At 25.0% G+C, this 20,365-nt stretch overlaps 2 protein-coding genes across 3 annotated transcripts; both read right to left on the bottom strand.

The window, feature by feature from the left end:
• Positions 1-2,343: 2,343 nt before the first annotated feature.
• On the bottom strand, positions 2,344-4,897 carry LOC141528646 (uncharacterized). The gene is made up of 4 exons (XM_074244805.1): positions 4,534-4,897; positions 3,777-4,225; positions 3,236-3,488; positions 2,344-3,004 (listed from the first exon to the last, which is right to left on the bottom strand). Exons 1-4 carry the CDS (start codon positions 4,548-4,550, stop codon positions 2,935-2,937), a joined length of 789 nt encoding a protein of 262 aa, XP_074100906.1. The 5' UTR covers positions 4,551-4,897; the 3' UTR covers positions 2,344-2,934.
• Positions 4,898-6,110: 1,213 nt separating this feature from the next.
• Positions 6,111-19,113, bottom strand: LOC141528645 (X-ray repair cross-complementing protein 5). 2 transcript variants are annotated; one of them, XR_012479412.1, is made up of 13 exons: positions 18,967-19,113; positions 18,794-18,901; positions 18,476-18,696; positions 18,280-18,402; positions 17,606-17,684; positions 17,392-17,529; positions 17,002-17,316; positions 16,774-16,917; positions 16,497-16,642; positions 13,431-13,721; positions 13,302-13,365; positions 13,124-13,226; positions 6,111-8,997 (listed from the first exon to the last, which is right to left on the bottom strand). XR_012479412.1 is itself a non-coding variant. In XM_074244804.1 (12 exons), exons 1-12 carry the CDS (start codon positions 18,985-18,987, stop codon positions 13,215-13,217), a joined length of 1,662 nt encoding a protein of 553 aa, XP_074100905.1. In that variant the 5' UTR covers positions 18,988-19,113; the 3' UTR covers positions 13,048-13,214. The 2 variants fall into 2 exon arrangements, 1 of the variants encoding a protein (XP_074100905.1); XM_074244804.1 differs by lacking the exon at positions 6,111-8,997 and having other exon boundaries at positions 13,048-13,226.
• Positions 19,114-20,365: the final 1,252 nt, after the last annotated feature.

Genomic DNA, 20,365 nt, shown 5'->3' with positions numbered 1-20,365 from the left:
ATGCGCAGAATAAAATTGCGTGGCGGAAAAATCCTTAAGGATAATATTGATGAATTGCGGAGATTTAAAAAAAATTTTTTTTTTACTTTTTTTTTTTTTTGTTAGACAAGTTTTTCGGCGACCAGTGGATTAAGAGGAGCATTGGGGAGGTTTAAGGGATTTTGAGGGTTTTTTTTTGGGAGAAAAAAAAGGTAAATTAGATGGAAAAAATTAAATATATGATTGTCATGGGCATGCGCTAGTCCCGGGGATGGACGGAGCTTTGTATTAGAAGAGGACGTTACGGGCGGAAAATATAGTTAAGGGTGAAAAAAAGGAAAAATTATCTTGTCAATACAGCGGGCTTTTTTTTTAATTATTACACAATTAGTATCAAATTTTTGTAGTTTATTATTGAAGTGCAAATGTGATAATCAGGGTTTTAAAAATATTTTACAAAAATTATTTGTTTTTATTGAATGTTATGAAATTTAAAATTAATTATTCTGAAATTAGGATAAAAATTAACCGAGTTTTTTTTTTTCATTCTAGTTTATTTAAGATAATACTAAAAAAGGAAGAGATATTAGAATTTTAGTTTTAATTGAAGAAATTGAGTGTTGAGAAAAATTCTTCAATAAAAATTTATTTAAAAAGTTTAGTAAAATAAATTGTAAATTTTTTATTTTTTAAATTTATAGATTTAAATAATTATAAAAACAATGTAAATGGATATGTAAGCAATTAGTATTGATCGCAGTTATTTTTTTTTGGAGTTAATTAAATTAAACGTCTTTTTTTAACTCTGTATATTGAGCATTTGTATAATTATATTTTTGATTATTATTAATAATGAACTTTGATACAAAAAAAATTCCTTTTTAACTATAAAAAAAAAAAAAAAAAAAAAAAAAAAAAAAAATTTACTAATTAAATTGACACAAATTATTCCTTATTAAAAAAAAGAAGTAAAAATGATCTCACATGTTAAATGCCCATAAGAGATAGTATTAAAAAGGATTTGAAGGATTAGAAAATATAATCATTTTGAATTCTTTCTAATTCTTTTTTTTAATGAGGGATGTCACTATCTGTGATGCAACAATTTAATAATGACAAAATTCAACATTAAACGCAATCAATAATCTGTGCAAAAAAAAATTACATAGCTGAAAAATTATACCCAATATTATGATAAATAATATAAATTTTAAGCGAAAAATTTTTTCGCTAACTCGCTGTTAGAAACAGAAACTTCTGTACAACTGTGTTGAATGAATAATAGGGAAATTTTTTTATTTTCATAAAAAATTTATGGATTTATTTCCAAAGCTTTTAACTCTTTGGAAAATTTAGTTTCAGTAATTCAACGTATTTAAGGGAGATAGCCACTGTGAAATTTAAAAAAAAAAATTTTTTTTTTTTTTATAAAATTAAAAATATATATCTAGAGTTTTGTATAAAAATTCCGAATATTTTTCGAGTTATAGTCATTTTTGTAATAGCGCGTCAAATGACTTTACATGCGTGGCACTCCGAAGAAAACGCGTTTTTCTCGAAACTACTTTTTTTGAACTGGTCTCATCTGTAATTTTCATAAATATGAACCGATTTGCAACTTTTTTTTTTTTCGTATTCGTCTATTCAGTAGCTATCGTTAGACGTACAGAATTTCGAAAATTTTGATTTTAAAAATTTTTTAAGTCTGTCTAAATCCAAAAAAATGAGAAAAAAAACGAAAAAATTTTTAATATATCGCCATTTTTTATTAAATTAAAATTTTCAAAATTTCCTACGTGCAACGATAATCACATGCGTGCAGATTACAACGCAGTTTGTTTTTTTTCTTTTAGATAATCCGTTTTTGAATTAGAGATGAGACCGTAGTGGAGGAAATTTTTTTAGTGCTCCACAAAAATGCTAACTTTGTAACAATATGATATTTTTTGATAAAAATTTAGGAGAATAATCTTTAATGTATACTTTATAGAACAAAAAAAAACCCGATCCCGATATTCCTTTATTATCCCAGCCAAAAAAATTCCCGAAAATCACAAGTCCTATTATCGGAAGTGGTTAAGTTTTAACTTATGACTTGTTTAATTATTTGATAAAATGACTCAGCAAGTAGATAGATAAAATTTGTATTTTGATGTAAAAAATAAAGAACCAAGATTTATAAGTTATTATTACATTATAGATAATTGAAATTAATTATCTTCTAATTACCTTTTTTTTGTGCTAAATTTAATTATAACTTAAAACTATTAATTTCTATAAAATAAAAATTCCAAGTTAATTACAATTAATAAAACTAAACAATAAGAATATCGACAATACAATTAAATAATAATCGTGATAAAAATTTTAAGAGGATTAAAATAATTGCCATATAAAATTTATAATGATGATTGAAACATAGTAAAGCTTATAATATATATATTTAAAACCCCAAGATTAAATTTATTTGTAGATATTTATTACCAAAATTAAATTCTCGATCAACGAGATTTAATTTTACGACTGGAAAATGATTTTATATTTATAACACTGTTATCAGTCAATGATCGCAGAAAAACAAGTCTTGATTTAATTATCAATACAATACTAGATTAAAAAAAACTTATAGATATATAAATGTTGTAAAAAAAATTAACTTAGCTTTAGTATTATTATTTTCTTAAAATTATCATTAACAGTCATTAATTCTTGATCAACAAGATATAAGTTTACGGCTAAAAAATTATATATTCCTTAATACTGTTATCAGTCAATAATCGCAAAAATACAAATTTTGCTCCGATTATCAAAAAATTATGTAAATATTGTAGCAAAATTAACTTAGCTCCGGTATTATTATTTTCTTAATACTATCATTAACATCCAACAATTACCAAACAGAAGTTTGTTTCTTCAATGAATCAAAGTACAAAAATAAAGATACTTGTTTGAACGTTATTGCTTAATTTTAGAACCCAGTGTTATTATAGCATCAGCTTCAAGCATCTCTAACTCTTCACGAATGCTGAAAACAATAATAAATGTTATTGAATTAAATTACATTAAACACTTGCACGGAAAAAAGTAAACTGTAATAAATAATTAAGAATTTTGACTTGGATATTTATCATTTGGTACCTAAAAAATTATATTCGCTTTACTGTTTGAAACTATAAAAATTAACCGGAATCCGAGTGAATTTAACAGTTTACATTTTTCCATGTGGAATAATTAAGAAATAAAATAAATAACTCACAAAGACAGTTGTTTAAAGACAGCTTTGAGTAAATTAATAAACTCATCAAGATTTTTCTTAACTTGAAGAGTTAAATCAAAATCTCTACAATCATTTGTGATACTATCCATTATTTGGTCACACTCTTCCATCAAACTTTTCAAAACAATCCATTCCTTTTCTTGTGTCTCGATATTTTTGACTATTAATTTATCCATTGATTGAAGTTTGCCGTGGATCCGCTCCAAAGTTTCCATTACTTCATCCTTAAATTCTATAATGATAATCAACCGATAAATAAATCGATTAATTAATAATTAAAATCAAGTTAGCTGATGTCTTAAAAATTATAGAATCTTTTTTTATTTACAAAATTCTAACAAAATAATAAAAAAAAATTTTCATTTGTAAAAAACTCGAAAAACTATATGCGTAATTTTTAAAAAACATTTGTTAGCTATAATTTAATAAATGAAAAATGATCCAAAAATTAAAAACTTCGGCTAACTTCACTATTATTAATTAACAAACTAATTATAGATAAAAAATAAAAAAAAATTACCCAGTTCATCATTTATTTTCTCTATTTGTTTTTGCAATTTCATTTTACCCTCTAAAAAAGCCTTGACCTCCTTGATTTTCATCTCGTATTCGTTTAAGGTTGCATATGCCTCATCATCATTGATTTCAAGTAAAATAAGCTTTTTAGTAAGTTCTTCAGCACGCTTATTACCTTCTACCTCCACTGCACTGTTCATAGATCTCGCTATCAGATACTCGATGTACGCCAGGCGGACCGGATCCGGTTTGGTTTTCTTGGAACTCTTTGAAGTGCTTCTCATGGTAACGTTCAATGACGAGGGTGCTGATGTCGACGCGCAGGATGTTGACAGTGAACTGTGAGCTATAGTTCTCCTGGAGGTGAGAGCTTTCGGCGAATTTGGTGCTGAAATAGTGGCATTTAGATTACTAGGACGTGCTTTACCACGCGAAGCTTTTGGAGCTGATGGTCTGAAAAATAATGAAATTTTATTATAACAACGTCATTAAAGTTAGCCGACGTTCTAAATTTTTTGATTTTTTTTAATAATTTAATTAAAACAAAAAAATATTTTTAAAAAATTGTACTTGCAGTTTTTGAAGATTTTTACACGTGCAAATTTTTTTTTTTTATTTTTTTGTAATAATTTTTTCAATAAAAAAAAATTTTGAAAATTTTTAGATGTCGGCTAACTTTGTTTTCGTTATAACAACGCAATATTTATAAGTACGTTTGTGAATTAATAATTAAACAGTTTAATACAATTATTTGTACTTACTTTAAAAATTGACTCATTATTTTTAATTAAATTAGCAAATCCAGTTATGTGACTTTATGAAGTTGAAATATAAATATTCTAAAATAATTACTAATCGAATGATAATTTGATCTAATTTATTAAACTAAACAAGTGTAATGCAATTGCAATCGCTAACTTTATGTAAGGTTATGTTTTGACATTTGGCGGGAAACTAATGCCATTTATGGAAAAGTAAAACTATTGACACTTTGTTGATTCAAATGATCAATACTTGCAAATTGTTAATTGTAACTAATTAATTAATTTTGTTTTAATTATTTGATATAGTAATTGTCCACAATATTAATAATAGCCTCCGACATGCCAGTTGCCATGATACTGAAGTTAACAGATATTAAAAATTATTTTAGAATTTTATAACAATTAATTATTGTAAAAAAATTTATTCAAAAAATTTCACATGTGAAAATTAATAAAAATTAGAAGTGAAAATTTTTAGAAGAATTTTTTTATTGTAGTCGATTTATTTAAAAAATTTTTAAAATTAACAGCTGACGGCTAACTTCAGTATTATAAATTTTCGTACATTAAAGATGCGCGCGCAAAAAATAAAAATAGCGGGAGTTTCAAAAAGTCTAGATTAATTTTATAGAAATTCAATTTAAAAATTTCAATATTAATAATGTATGAAAATTAATGTAGCACATATTTATTAATTTTTTTAATTTTATAACAAATAAATTACGGTAAAAAAAATTGAGATTTAGAAATATAAAAAAATAAAAAATGCAATTTTTTGAAAATAGTTTTTTGAAAGAAATCTTTTTGTTAAATAAAATTAAAAAATTGTCAAGTGACAGCTAACTTGAATGTCATCAATAATGTCATATAGATCAGTAAGGGAATCATAATTGTAGAACAATGCCTGTCAATTGCAGGTCACTCCTTTTATACGAGTTTAGTGTATGTATAATATTTATAATAAACAATGGCATTTATTCCAATAAAAATTGTTTGTATTATAGATACATAAGCCACTTCTTCAGAATAAAAACACCCGATAATTAAATTCAGAATTAAAGAAGTAAAGAAATTAATGCAGAATAAGATACAAATTATGCGCATTGTTTTTTCGGCTTTATTTTGTAACTCATCTTTCGGAGTTTTTTTCAATGTTTCAAGACTTGCCGACGATGATTTTGAATTTTTCAATAGTTTCCCAGTATCTTTAGATGACATTTTTTTTTTTTTTTATTAATAAAATACTGAAATTAGAACTTATGTGATTTCAATTAATAATTTGATTGAATCTTCTAATTAATGAAAGAAATTATTTGGTAGTATTTGTAAAAATATTTAAGTAAAATAATGACAATACAGTCACATTTGAAAGTAAACATTTCAAATGTTCAATTCAAACAGTTGGTCGATGTTAATTATGTTCCAATTAATCGTTAAATGATTAACATATTAATAATAGTAAAAACAATTATTAAAAATACAATTTTTTAAAAAATCTATAACTTGTCTTCTACAATCAACCGTCGAATATTAAGGGAGATGGCAAAAAGTTAGCTAGTGGGAAATTAAAAAAAAAAAATAATCATCAAATTCTGTAAAATTCTTTGTACGCTTTGTTTTCAGAGTCTTTCTATTTTAATGCATCAATAGAACGTAAGAATGAATTATTCATTGTCAAAAAGACAAAAGAAATAATGATACTTGCTATGGCTAAATACATGACCGCATGACGATAACCTTTGAAGTAACAAACAATACTTATAATAAACATGATTAATAATAAAACTAAACTCGATATTTGAAGTATCGTATAAATTTTCTCTCTGGAGATTCTTGATGAATCTGAGTCATCTTTTGAATTTGTATTTCTTATGGGAGTAATCATGTTGCTTACATTAAGATTTGATTGGTTCATGTTCATTTGCGTAATTATTCGATTTTATTATTATTTATTGAAAATATATAAAATCTCTTATTACTGACTAATAAATAGCGTAATTTAAACTGAATTAATTAATTTATTTATTTATTAATTTTGTTTGAATGCCAAGGCAGCAAGCTGAACGGCAAAATTTACAAATATTTTAGTATGAAGATGGACAAAAGTATATGTACAATTTTAGCAAGTATTACTATGATAAGTAATACATAATACAAATAATAATTTTGATAAATTTTAATACATTTTCTCCCAATTTTAGTTTTAGTAAATGATGATGGTAGAATTTAATTGGATTTATTTATTAATATAATAATATAGTGATATAATATAATATAATATAATATAATGGAACTACTATTTCGGTAAATAAGGTAGTAAATTTTAAAGAAGAAATTTCATATTTAAAATATATATTTGTATATATAATTACATATTTTTGTCGGTAGAACATACATTACATGTATCTGTTAAGTACCAACTTTTTAAATATCCACAAAGCCAAACACACAACTACTACCCACATCAATATGTTGAGATAGCCGAAAACCCAAGCAACTATCAAAACTATCATAATTATAATTAACGTGCCACTTTGTGCAAATGTACCCGCACTGTGGTAAACTTTTTTTATTTTTTTATGATGTTTTTCATGATGATCATTTTCATGTGACGATGTATCATGTTCCTTTGAATTCATTGTTTTAATTATTTAACACTGACCAGTGGGAAGAAATTGATATTAAAAAATTGTTATTGATAAATAATCTCAGAAATTTTTAATTATTGGTTCGTTCTAATAAAAGAAATAGAAAAAAATTTTATGCTTTAATTATTACTATAATTCGTAATAATTAATATATTGTGAAAAAATTCCCTGACAGATTCAAAGCGTAATTTAAAAATAATTAATTTTTTTATTGACATTTTTTATCGTGATTCATAATAAATTAAAGGAACTACTTTTTTGATAAATAAAGTAGTGAATTTTAAAGAAGAAATTTCATACTTAAAATATATTTCTGCACAGAAAGAAAGAAAGTCTTGAGTCAAGCGTAAATTTTGTTAAATCAAGAAAATCTTAAGGAAGATTGAAAATTTCTTGAACAAAGTTAAATTTTTTTAAGCCAAGAAAATTTCTTCTTGCTCCAAAATAACTTCGGTCTTCCTTACAATTTTCTTGGTTCAAGAAAAATTTTTTTTTCTGTCCGTGTGTATATAATTATATATTTTTATCAGCAGAACATACATTATATAAGTTTTTATTTTCTAAATTTTCTAAATTATACAAATCCCAAATTTATACACGTCCCTAAAGCCAAACCTGCAATTACTGTCCACATCAGTATATTAAGATAGCCGTAATACCAAACAACTATTAAAAGAATTATGATTGTAATAAAAATTCCGGTTTGTACAAATTTACCCGTACGGCTCTTTGATTCCATTGTTTTAATTACTTAACACTGACCAATAAGAAAAAATTGATATTGAAAAATTTTTATTAATAAATAGTATCAGAAAATTTTAATTATTAGTTCGTTCTAATAAAATAAGAAATAAAAAAATTTTAATTATTCAATTATTACTATAATTAGAAGTTGTAATTTATTTAAACTCTTGTACAATCTTACTCCAGCAAATTATTTTTAAAAATAGTCATTTGAATATCAAGTGGTTAATTTTTGAGTTTACTTTACATACGAAATTAAATGGAATTGTAAAAATTGAGAAAAAGAATTCGAGCAAAGAATTTGCTACCGAAAATAGAATAATGCATATCAATGATAAGCAAAGCATTGAAAGTTTTAACTTAAAGTTCTTAACATCTGATATTTTTAATTTCCTTATATCGTTATTGAATTCTCTAATTTTTTGTTGGTAATTCGGGTCGTTCATTTTAAAAGATATCGTAGCAAAATTTGTCTTCTATTATTGTTTGGTGAAAATAAATTGAAAATATCTTTCATCTAAATAAAGTGACTAATTTTGTAAAAATAATTTTTTATCGAAATTTTCTAATTATTCTTTACTATCTGTGGTAAGATTAGAATTTTTTATGTATTTTAAAATGTAATGTTTACGTGAAGAATGCCCATTCTATTAATTTATTAATGATACTGAATACTACACCGGGAATTATTATGAAACATACTAAAGTATTGAATGAAAACCAATAAGTTAATATAATCATAGATGAAATTAGCATTGAAATTGATAAAATTATTTTAAAACGCCTTATTTTTTTAAGGGTGTCACATTCACTGTTATCTTTATAGGTATTTCTTACAATATTTTTAATTAATTTTACACGGCTGAAGGTCATATTTATGTATCTTTATTGTTATAACTATCGATTAAGGTGAAGATATATTAATAGTTATACATGAAATTAAGAAGAAAAATATCCCTTCTATATAAAGAGAAAAAATGAAAAAAAATTTTTTCATTTTTCAGATGGTTCTATGTACAGATGTTTTTGCACCTCTGTAGATTTTTAGCATCACATGGAAAAAAGTTAACTGTAATAAATAATTGTCGATTTATAATAAGTAATGATCAACTGCTAAAAATTACCATTTCAAACAGTAAAATCGTGATTTTAATAATCACTATGTAATATTTATTATTTAAATCCTACAATTTATTCTTTACATGGAAGAAAATACTATTTTAAAAAGTAATATTCGCTGTATGAATGTCTAAAATGTTAAAGTATATTAATTAAAAATTTTGACTTTGATATTTATCATTTCATACCTAAAAAATGATCGCATGGTATGTAAAAAGTATAAAATACACTGAAAAAAAAATTAACTTGAACCAAGAAAATAATTTTGAATAGTTCCATTGTCTCGAATAAAGATAAAAAATTTTTGAATTAAGTAAAATTTACTTAAACCAATAAAAATTTCTTAGTTTAAGAATTTTTCTACTCAAATTTTTCTACTCAAGAAGATGAAATTCTTCAAAATTATTTACTTGATTCAAGTAAATTTTTTTTTCTGTTTACAGTTAATAAATCACGTTACAAATGCCATAAGGGCGTATAAAAATTATAAGCCCTTATGGCACCCGGGAACTTTAAGGGCGTATAATAAAAATTCTATTATTTTTTCCAAGTCCAAACAAAACTTTTAGTTAAGATAAAAAAAATTTTTTTTGCATTTCTGCACATTTCATACAAAAATACATCGGTTACCAAAAAAAAATTTTTATAACGCCCTTATCGCTCTCGGGACCCACTCCGGATGCCATAAAAGCGAATAAAATAGATTTATTGTAGAAGATAAAACCGTAAATTATCAATAAAAAAGAAAATATTGAAAATTTATATTTTATTAAATTGTTAAAAAAAATATCCATAAGTTTGAAAACGATAAAAAGAAATAATTGAACACAATGGAAAAGCATCATAACAAAATTTTTGAAAGCGTGAAACCAGAATAATAAAAAAATATTAATAAAACAAGCAGTATTAGCGATAAAGCAAAAAATAATTAAAATTCAGATTATTATTTGGATAGCGCTATTAAGAGATTAATTAATTAAAAAATTAACAATTTTTAACGTAATAGGAAATGTATTATACTTTTATAAGACAAAGTCAATCTTTTACATTCATGTTCATCGTCAGTATGATAAGTAATTCCACTATTTTTAGTACTCCAAATTTATTTACAAATTGTCGATAAAAAAATTACAAATAAAACAACCAATTAATTGATTTTATAATCGTTGCGACGTCAATTTTAATGACTGTATGCGGAAATTAGGGGTAATTTTAGTCCTTTTTCACCGCAAAAACTCTGAATATTCCTTAAAATTCTTTAGAAAATTTTTAACTTCCCGCTAAGAATATTGAAACTTTTCAAAAAAATAAGGAAGCTATTGGGTTCACCCCGAAGTAAAGATTTTAAAAGGATATGGATCAATGAATAGAATGCTTCTGCATCTAAGGTCGCAACGTTTCGCTGTATTTTCTCAGCTTCTTCAGGCTCTGTACAAGACATAAATATAAATAATTATACAATATTAGAAAATTACACATAGTAACTATACAATATAAAAGTAATAAAATTCAACCACGATAATATTTAATATTACTTTAATATTTAATATTTAACATTGTTTTGTACAGATCCTGAAGAAACTAAGAAAATACAGCGAAAGGATGCGAGCTAAGATTCAGTAGCATTCTATTCATTGATCCATATCCCTCTGAAAGTATTTTATGATCGATAGACATTTTATTTAAATATTTGATGAGTAATTAAACTTTGAATAAAAAAGAATTTACGACAATGTGTTGTGTTATATATGGCTAAATAATTTGTCTCAGAATTATTTAGCCATATATAATAGCTAAATTTATCATTAAAGACAAATTTGAGAATTAGGGAAATAAAGGATAAGGGGGAAGAGGGGGGGGGACACCTTTACTCAGCAGGAATTTTCGGTAACTGAAAAATAAATATATAAAAAAATCATATAATCAATATCAATAATATAATGTGACTGTTTTAAGTTTTGAAGTCATCAATTCTCGATAATTTCATGTTTAATTATTTATTCAGTTTATGAATAAGTATATTTTGAATTTGTATTTATTTTTATTAATATAAAAATTGTGTTAAATGTTGAACCAACCACTCAAATTTCAGATTTTTCACTATTCAACGGTAGACTTGTGAAGTAAAATGTAAATCCTGAAGCTACCGCAGCTAAAATTACACCTGTGGTCACTAAATAAATTCCATAATCAAATCCAAACCCGAATTTTAAAGTCATACCAACTGCCGAAGAAATTATTGATAATAATACGAGTATTATAAATATTGCAATCATTAATTTTTTTTTACTATCGCAATAATTAGTTTGATCAGTATCAACTGATTCTATTAATAATTTTTCAGAATCATTTTCCATTATTGCGAATCAAGAATTTCTCTATATATTACAAATAAAAATTGTTTCTTTAATGATCCGATTGTCCATCTATAATAAAGATAAATATTTTAGAAAACTTTTATTTCAATTTGTTAAAATTAATCAAAATATTTGAATAATAATAAAGCATAAGTTGTATTATTAAAAATATATATATAAATATCATCCATCATTGTTTTAATCAGGTCCAAAAGGAATTAATTAAATAAAAAATCAGGTTGATCAGACCACTTCTTCAGGCAATCTAAAATACATGCATTAAATAAATAAATAGTTTAAATAAACCATGTCAAGATTGCCTGAAGAAATCGGGATGTCCGACGAAACGTTGCAATAAAGTGTGAAATAATTGTCAACATTTCGTTTGTGGTCTGATCAACCTAATTTTTTATTTAATTTAATTATATAAATATCAATTTCATCAAATTATAATTGTACAGCCATAAATTTTGGGATACTTAATACTCATATTGTAATTATTGTATGGAATTGGGATCATCAGAACTAAGTAGCTTGTACATGAAAAGAGAACCTCCCAATAAACTGAAAGTTACGCTTGCGATTGCTGTAAACCAGGTATAATTTGACCATTGAGACTTTAGGTAGAAAGTTGCAGCTATTGAAACTATCGATAAAATACATAATAGGACACATATTACGTTAATAGATTTCTTTTTACTTCTATGATCTTCAGATAGATTTGGCGCGCTGAATTTTTTCTGTGGTGAAGATCTAAGTTGTAATTGCGGATCCGGCTCTGATGGGAGAGACGTTTGAGATTCCAGATACGAGTTTGGTGGAGGAGGTGGCGGTTGCGATGGTCTTTCTGGCGATTTTTTTAATTTTTCTTGGTCTGAACTCATTATATTGATTTTTGTGTTCAATTTTTTACGAAGAAAATCCAAAACAATAATAAATTTTAAGAACAATAAAATTTAGATTTTAACGTTCTTTCTAAATAAAATAATCAAATTTAAATTAGATTTATTTGTAATAAAATGAGATGATCATTGATTCCTTTATAATATTCAAAGTAATATTACAATTAACTCTTGTAAGGCTAGGTAAATTGGTTCGGTATCCAATGAAACTTATAAATAGTTTTAAGATCATCAGGAGATCGGAAAAATTTCGTTTATTTTTTATGATTCATTATCAATCACCTGTCATTTATATAATTAGAAGAGAATAAAGAAAATTTTGTCTCTGACCCATTTATGTGATAAAACAAGTTTTTTAAATTAAATTTAAGGCCAGTTTTTCAATCCGAGATAAAATTTTATCCAAGATAAAATTATTATTGCCAGTATATTTATATATAAAAATGTTTTTATATTTTTTTAATGTTTAAATAAAAATATAATTAAATAAAATGTCTATCGATGATATAGAATGCTTGCATCGATATTATAATTGCAATCAAAAGACAAGAATGATGCATGTGTAATCAAATATATTCTCGAAGGTCCTGCAATTAATATGTACAACAGTGATATTATCATTATCATCAGAAAAGAAAAAAAAAAAGTATGCTTTACCAGTAGTTTAGTTAAATTTCTTTCACCATTAATTATATTAGCATCGTTTAGTACTTGCGTTGAAAATTCAGGAGTTTTTAAATTAAGAAATTAAAGAATGTTGTTTATTTTTAATGATTTAGTATCAATCTTTATTCATTTAAAAATATAAATTACTTACTCTTACTCAACTTTAAGTTGGAAAAATATTTTTTCTTATTAAAAATATGTGAAAAGTTAACAACTGTGCTCATAAATTGACCAGGTACTGCTTAATCAGTGAACTAAAATAAAAAATAGTTAAGTTAAATTTATTTTTACTAAATAACTAGTTGAAGTATAAAATTAATTATACACACCAGTGCGTCTAAATCAACATCCATCGGACGTGGAAGAAAATCTCCAGGCTCTGTATTCTTTTTACTGAAAATAACGATAAAATTAAGTTTTTAAGTTATTAAAAGATTCAAAAGATTAACAAAACGTACATAGTTGGTTGCTGCGTAAGTTGAGAGACATCGATGATGTCAACAGGTTCAAATGTCTTTTTTGGTTCGTCTTTTATTTCATAAGCGCTGATAATATCGGTGATACAGTTTGCTAGTTCATTTGAATTCTTCCATTCCGGAGGTTGAATAGGCTTTAATACAGACAATTTGGGTTCCGGTATTGATGCTTCTGGATCAAATGCTCTTGATGATAGTGTATTCCATAAGTGTTGCAAGTCTGGAGATTCTACGGAACAAGTTTCATAGGTCTTGTTTTCATCTTCGGGAATGCTGTTAACAAAAATAATTTATTATGATAATAATAATAGTAATTCCATGTCAAATTGACTAATCGTTGGTATCGACCGTTTATAAATTCAGTGAAATTTAGTAGGAAGCTTTCTTTAATTATAAATGTCCTTTTTGAAAGTTATACAAAATTCAGAATTTAACTATTTTTTTAGAAAATTTTTAAAAATAATAGTATTTTATTTAGTATGAGAAAAGGAATTTATATAAAAATTTTTAATAAATATATAATACTAGCAACCTTGCAGTTACGATGTGACTGCTGTGACTTGTAAACTATAAATATAGTTTTGCTTTATTAAATAATGACATGTTAAATTGCACTGAACTTTATTAAATATTGACGTTTTTAAAGATATAAGCTCATCCCGATGTTACACTCATCAAGAGTTTTCATTTGAGTACCCCACATGCATTTTGATATATTTTTCATATATACATATATATATATATATATATATATATATATATATATATATATATATATATATATATATATATATATAAATATATGAAAAATTGATGTGGGTGCTCAAATGAAAGGTCTTGATGAGTGTCACATCGGGATGAGCTTATATCTTTAAAAATGTCGATAGTTCACAAGATAAAATTTCATTTCTTAATTATGTATCTAGAGATAGAATATTTTCGAATTCAGCCTAAATACTTATTATAATAAATTGACTATCGGTAAGAATAATATGAAATATTTAAAAGGCACAAATTCAAGTCAAGACTTTTGCAATGACATTAAATTTCATTAAAAAAACCGATTTTGTCACATGAATATCCTGGCCACAAAATTTTGCTTATTCTCTTAATAATATAGATAACTTATAAATATTATTCAAGCTTAGACGTGAAATTTATTTCAATATATATTTTTATAAGATATAAAATAAAGCTGATAAAAATGAGATAAGTAGCCATAACGTAATCGTGCTCAAATAATGATAAAATAATTAGAACTAATGACATACACATTGACATTAATAATATTATTACAAGTGTTGTGAAAATTTTATTAGAAATTACTTTGTTGTCAGAAATTTTATAACTTGGCTTGTAGTAACTGGCATAGCTTTTAAAACTACGTGTTTTTTCAGAATTCATCCTGTTAAAATTATTTTGTAGTACCTTTCAGCTATTTATAATATATAAATTAATTTTAATTCATCACTTATTATTGTACTACACGATAATTGAATTAAATTACACTAAGTGACAAAATATTCTCTTGTCTAATAAAAGTATTTATTAAAAAATAAAAATCAGAAAAAAAATATTGCAACTTGTAAAAATTTTTAATAGCGTAATATAAATATTTTCTTGCACAGTAGCGATAGAGTGAATTAATTTTTGTATAATAAAATCATTTATTTCATGAAAAGTCTGTGAACAGCAAAAAACGTTAATGTTAGTACCAGACTTATGGCAAATGAACGAATAGTAATACCAGTGGCAGAAAAATACATAGATACAATACCGTATGTTAACGATATTAATATTGCGATAGCTATTATCACTAACGTTGAAAGAATGGATAATTTTTTACAACGAATCATAACTTCATTTGGAATAGTTGGATTTTCTGGTTGGACAATTACTGGAGGTCTGTATATGTCATATTCAGATAAATTTAAACTAAATCGTTTAAAACACATAATTATTCAAAGGTATACAACGCACAATTGAAGGATAAATTTTATGTCTTCTAATAGAATGTTTTATCAATTAAAATAATTTACTGTTGAGTTTGTGGAATTAATTTGTCTAAGATTTCTTAGAACGATAGAAGAAATTTTATTTATCAAGAAATTTTAATTGAGATTATAAGTGAGAATGACAAAATAAATACCAAGCAATAGTGTAAGTGCAGCAAAAATAAATATTATTATGAATGATATGTAACCGATTTTATCGTATATAAATTATATTGTTATCCTAAAACGTCACGTTTGAAAAACATGATTATTTAATGAAGTGACAATATAAGTCTACATCGTGCTTATCGATATTATTGAGAGAATAAGCGAAATTTTGTGGCCAGGATAGTCAGGTGATGAAATTGGTTTTTTTAGTGAAATTTAATGTCATTGCAAAAGTCTTGACTTGAATTTGTGCCTTTTAAATATAATAATATTCTTACCGATAGTCAATTTATTATGATAAGTATTTAGATTGAATTCGAAAATATTCTATCTCTAGATTCATAATTAAGAAATGACCTTGTATCTTGTGAACTATTGACATTTTTAAAGATATATGCTCATCTCGATGTTACACTCATCGAGACCTTTCATTTGAGCACCTACATCAATTTTTCATATATTTATATATATTATATATATGTATACATGAAAAATATATCAAAATGCATGTGGGTACTCAAATGAAAGCTCTTGATGAGCGTAACATCGGGATGAGCTTATATTTTTAAAAATGTCAATACTTAAGAAAGTACAGTGCAATTTAACAAAAGTCATTATTTATTAAAGCAAAATTTTACTCTTTTCTAGTTCACAAGTTACGACAGTCACATAGTGACTGCAAGGTTGCTAGTAAAGATAATTTTTTTTTTAAATTGTATCACTTCAATCAAGCGCTGATATATAACACATAAATTAACCGATCCTTATGTTATCGTAAGTACTGATGAACCAACTTAAAAAGCAATATAATAATATAAATATCTTGTAAAAGATCAAAGTCATACAAATAAAATTCCTATTTATAATATAAATATCAATTACTTACGTAGATTGTCCAAGCATCATTAAATTTATTAGCTTATCTACACAATCAAATTGTTCTTGCCGTATGTTTTTGAGCACATTGTCGTAGGAACGTGGTGTTATTATAAGTCGTTCTTCCGAATAGATTAATTCATACATGAAAAAGCACTGCAATTGAGTAATTATTCTTAGTAATAATTGACAATTTATTATTTCGCATTCTTTGTATGTTCAGTGACACTCAATTTTCAATAATTGAAAAGAATAATTTTCTAATTATAATTATAATTGTAACATACCCATGGTTTATCACCATTACCAATTTGTGGATACAGAACGTGCATCGAAGGGCTAGAGTTTTTATTGTAAATTTTACGGACAAGAGCTACCCGTTGCAAATCAGCCATCGCCTTTACTAAACAGAAAAATTCTTCTTCTGCTCCCTTAAATTGTTTAAATTAATAAATTGTGATTAAATTATCATTGATCATTATCATGATTTTTAATCATATGTAAAATAAAATTACTTCTAATGGTAAAATAACATGAGTTTTTTTTCCGTGACGATAATCAAGCTTCACGAATTTTTCTGGAGAAAATCCATAAAGTTTAAATGACTTTTCTTCAGAAAGTAATTTTAAAACAGCCGAATCTTCTTCGGTAAGTGGAATAAATTTTCTTCCGTACATATAGCCTTGAACAGTATCTTCGAGCTTGTATTCTTCTCGATAACGATCAGCCAAGACCCGTTTTTTACTCACTGAGTGCAACTCTTCTGCACTATTAGGATCAAAAGAGCTTGAAATATCCTGCCATTTGTTCAGCGGCTGTACCTCAGTGATCTAATTAAAAAAACATCAATAACGATTACACAACAATAGAAAAATGTATAACAAGAAAATAAATGATTGACTCACTGAAATGTATATGGCAACAGGAATTTTTAGAGTTCCGATTTCCAAATTACATTTCCAAGGCGTTGGAGATGTTTTGTGGGCGCCATAAAATTCTAACTTTGGTAATACAAAAGAAAAAGGCATGTATTCTCCTTCAACCTATTAATAACATTTGTAATTATCCAATTATTCAGTAATAAATTTTTATTTTTGAATTTTCGCAAACTAATTATACCTTTTGAGTTAAGTCAAAAAGCATACGCTCATTTACATTCAGTTCCTCGTCTTCTAAATTTTTTAAATCTTTGCTTCCGCTGTAAAAATAAATCTATGTCATTAAGATAATAAGAAAAATTTTGTGGCCAGTGTATTTATATGACAAAATGGGTTTCTATGGTTAAATTTGGTATCATTAGAAAGGTCTTGACCTGGAGTTGTGCCTTTTCAAGATTTGATATCATTCTCACCAATCATAAATTTATTATGATAGGTATTTAGGCTGCATTAAAAAATGCTCTATCTCTAGATACATAATTAAGAAATGACCGTGTATCTTGTGAACTATTGACATTTTTAAAGATATAAGCTCGTTCCGATGTTACACTCATCGAGACCTTTTATTTGAGTACCCACATCAATTTTTCATATATTTGTATATGTGAAAAATATATTAAAATGCATGTGGGTACTCAAATGAAAGCTCTTGATGAGTGTAACATCGGGATGAGCTTATATTTTTAAAAATGTCAATACTTAAGAAAGTACAGTGCAATTTAACAAAAGTCATTATTTATTAAAGCAAAATTTTACTCTTTTCTAGTTCACAAGTTACGACAGTCACATAGTGACTGCAAGGTTGCTAGTCTGTCATTGACGACTTATACTAATACAAATAAATTAAATACTTACAGCCACAAAAAGTTAACTTCTTTTTTTGTTATGTCTTGTATCAGACTATCTTTAGCAGAATTACCAAAAGGATTTGTTGGATAACAATTTGTTATTAAAATAATCGTAATACGATTCGAGCCTCTGCAATAATCAATTTATTTATTTAAATATTTAATACCAAATAATTAGTAGATCAAATTATTAAATTACTAACTCAACTTGGTCTGAAATCATTTTGAGAGCAGCTTGCAATCCAGAAATCCAGTTTTTAAATTCTATATCTTGAGGCTTAATCTCACGTATTTTTTCAATCATATCAAATGACGGTAGTTGGACATTAATATAGTTATCAATAAGATTCAATTCTAATGAATTATTACCATCTTCAACACCCATTAGTATTACGCCGACTTCGTCCTTGGGTCTTACAAAAATCTAAAATAGTTAACCGAATATTATAAATAATTAAATACAAAAAAAAAAAAAAAAGGAAGTTTCGGTATAAATCAATGAACAATTAAGTAATACAAACTTTTTTTTCAATAACACGTTCCATGGCGATTTTTGCATTTTCTAAAAAATTTACATCATATTTGCCGTCAACATTGACACCCACATTCGTTACAAAAACCACAGTCTCCTATAAAGTAAATAAAAAAAATTAAAATATACATTATTTCAAGTGTCAAATTGCTCAGTACTTACTTTTGAAGATTTTCGTGGCATTTTTAAAGAGTAAATATTTTTAATATTATCTATTTTTTAATTATCCGGTAAGAGAAATACTCATCAAACACGTTTCAACAAGTTTTCATAACAAACAACAAAAGTGTAACGGATGATGATGATAATAATAATAATAATAATATGTTAATAATAATGATAATATTAATAGTAATAATAACAGTGTGACGATTAGGAAATAATTTCTACATTATCAATAATAGAATAAGTAGAAATAGTTTAAAATAGATGAAGTTAGCGGTCAGCTGTCAATTTTAAAAATTTTTTTAACAAATTAATTACAACAAAAAAATGCTTCTAAAAATTTTCACTTGTAATTTTTAGTAATTTTCACTTGTGAAACTTTTTAATTAAATTCTTTTTTAATAATTTAATTGCTATAAAATTCCAAAAAAATTTATGACATTAAATTTAGCTGTCACTTGACAATTTTTTTAATTTTTTTTAACAAATAAATTATAGCAAAAAAAAATTATTAAAAAAATAGACTTGTATAAATTTTAATAAATTAAAAATGCAATTTTTAAAAAATTATTTTTTAGAACAAATTTTTTTGTTAAAGAAAATTAAAAAAAGTGACAGCTAACTTTAAGTCATGATTTTTATGTGTAAAGAACAAAAAATTTTTTTTACAGTGTAAAAGTTGGCAGGTTCATGAAACTTTCTGTATTTAATATATTGAGCATTTTATTTTATATGCAGTAAAAAATAGATTGTAACATTCCGTAACGCCTATTAAGCAAAGTTCAACCGCCATTTACATTATCAAATTATTATGAAAAAAAAATCTTTAAGTGAGTTACTGATAATATGTAATAACAGAAAAAACAGTTGTGAAAATTCTTAAGATTAAAAAAAAATTTTAATGAAGAAGAATATAAATTTGCAAGTGAAAAAAATAAAATTTACATTTTTTATTACATATTTAATTAATCACTAAAATGTTCCATAAACGTGAAAGTAACTGAAATAGAATTTTTTTAAATGATAAATAATTAAATGAATAATTTTAAAGAAGAATATATTTGAAATTCTGTTTTAAATTAAAAATATATTAATTAAATAATCAAAATTTTAATAACGTTAAAGTTAACTGTCACTTGACAATTTTTCAATTTTTTTAACAAATAAATTTCATCCAAAAAATTATTTTTAAAAATTGCATCTGTAGTTTTTTAAAATTTCTACAAGCCTATTTTTTTAATAATTTTTTTTTTGCTGTGATTTATGTGTTGAAGAAAATTAAAAAAAATTGTGAAGTGACAGCTAAATTTAATGTCATTAAAATAATTAAAAAGTGCAAATTTCATATTCATAATTTTCCCGCGTAATTTCTTCGCAACGTCGCAGATTAAAAATC

The sequence above is a fragment of the Cotesia typhae genome, unplaced genomic scaffold (assembly GCF_013202065.1).
Source record: "Cotesia typhae breed Kobodo isofemale line unplaced genomic scaffold, CoteBio_Ctyphae contig_44, whole genome shotgun sequence".
NCBI classification, from domain to species: domain Eukaryota; kingdom Metazoa; phylum Arthropoda; class Insecta; order Hymenoptera; family Braconidae; genus Cotesia; species Cotesia typhae.
Note: the sequence above shows the minus strand (reverse complement) of the source record. Positions and strands in the feature narration are given on the sequence as shown.

Excerpts from the sequence above, each read along its gene's own strand:
- LOC141528646 (XM_074244805.1), bottom strand. Across the intron at positions 3,489-3,776 it reads GAAAATAAATGATGAACTGG|AATTTAAGGATGAAGTAATG; the intron begins GTAATTTTTTTT and ends TTATCATTATAG. Across the intron at positions 3,005-3,235 it reads GTCTTTAAACAACTGTCTTT|CATTCGTGAAGAGTTAGAGA; the intron begins GTGAGTTATTTA and ends TATTGTTTTCAG.
- LOC141528645 (XM_074244804.1), bottom strand. The coding sequence starts at position 18,987 with ATGCCACGAAAATCTTCAAAA. Across the intron at positions 17,317-17,391 it reads CTGTTGCCATATACATTTCA|ATCACTGAGGTACAGCCGCT; the intron begins GTGAGTCAATCA and ends TTTTTTAATTAG. Across the intron at positions 16,918-17,001 it reads ATGTTATTTTACCATTAGAA|GGAGCAGAAGAAGAATTTTT; the intron begins GTAATTTTATTT and ends AAACAATTTAAG.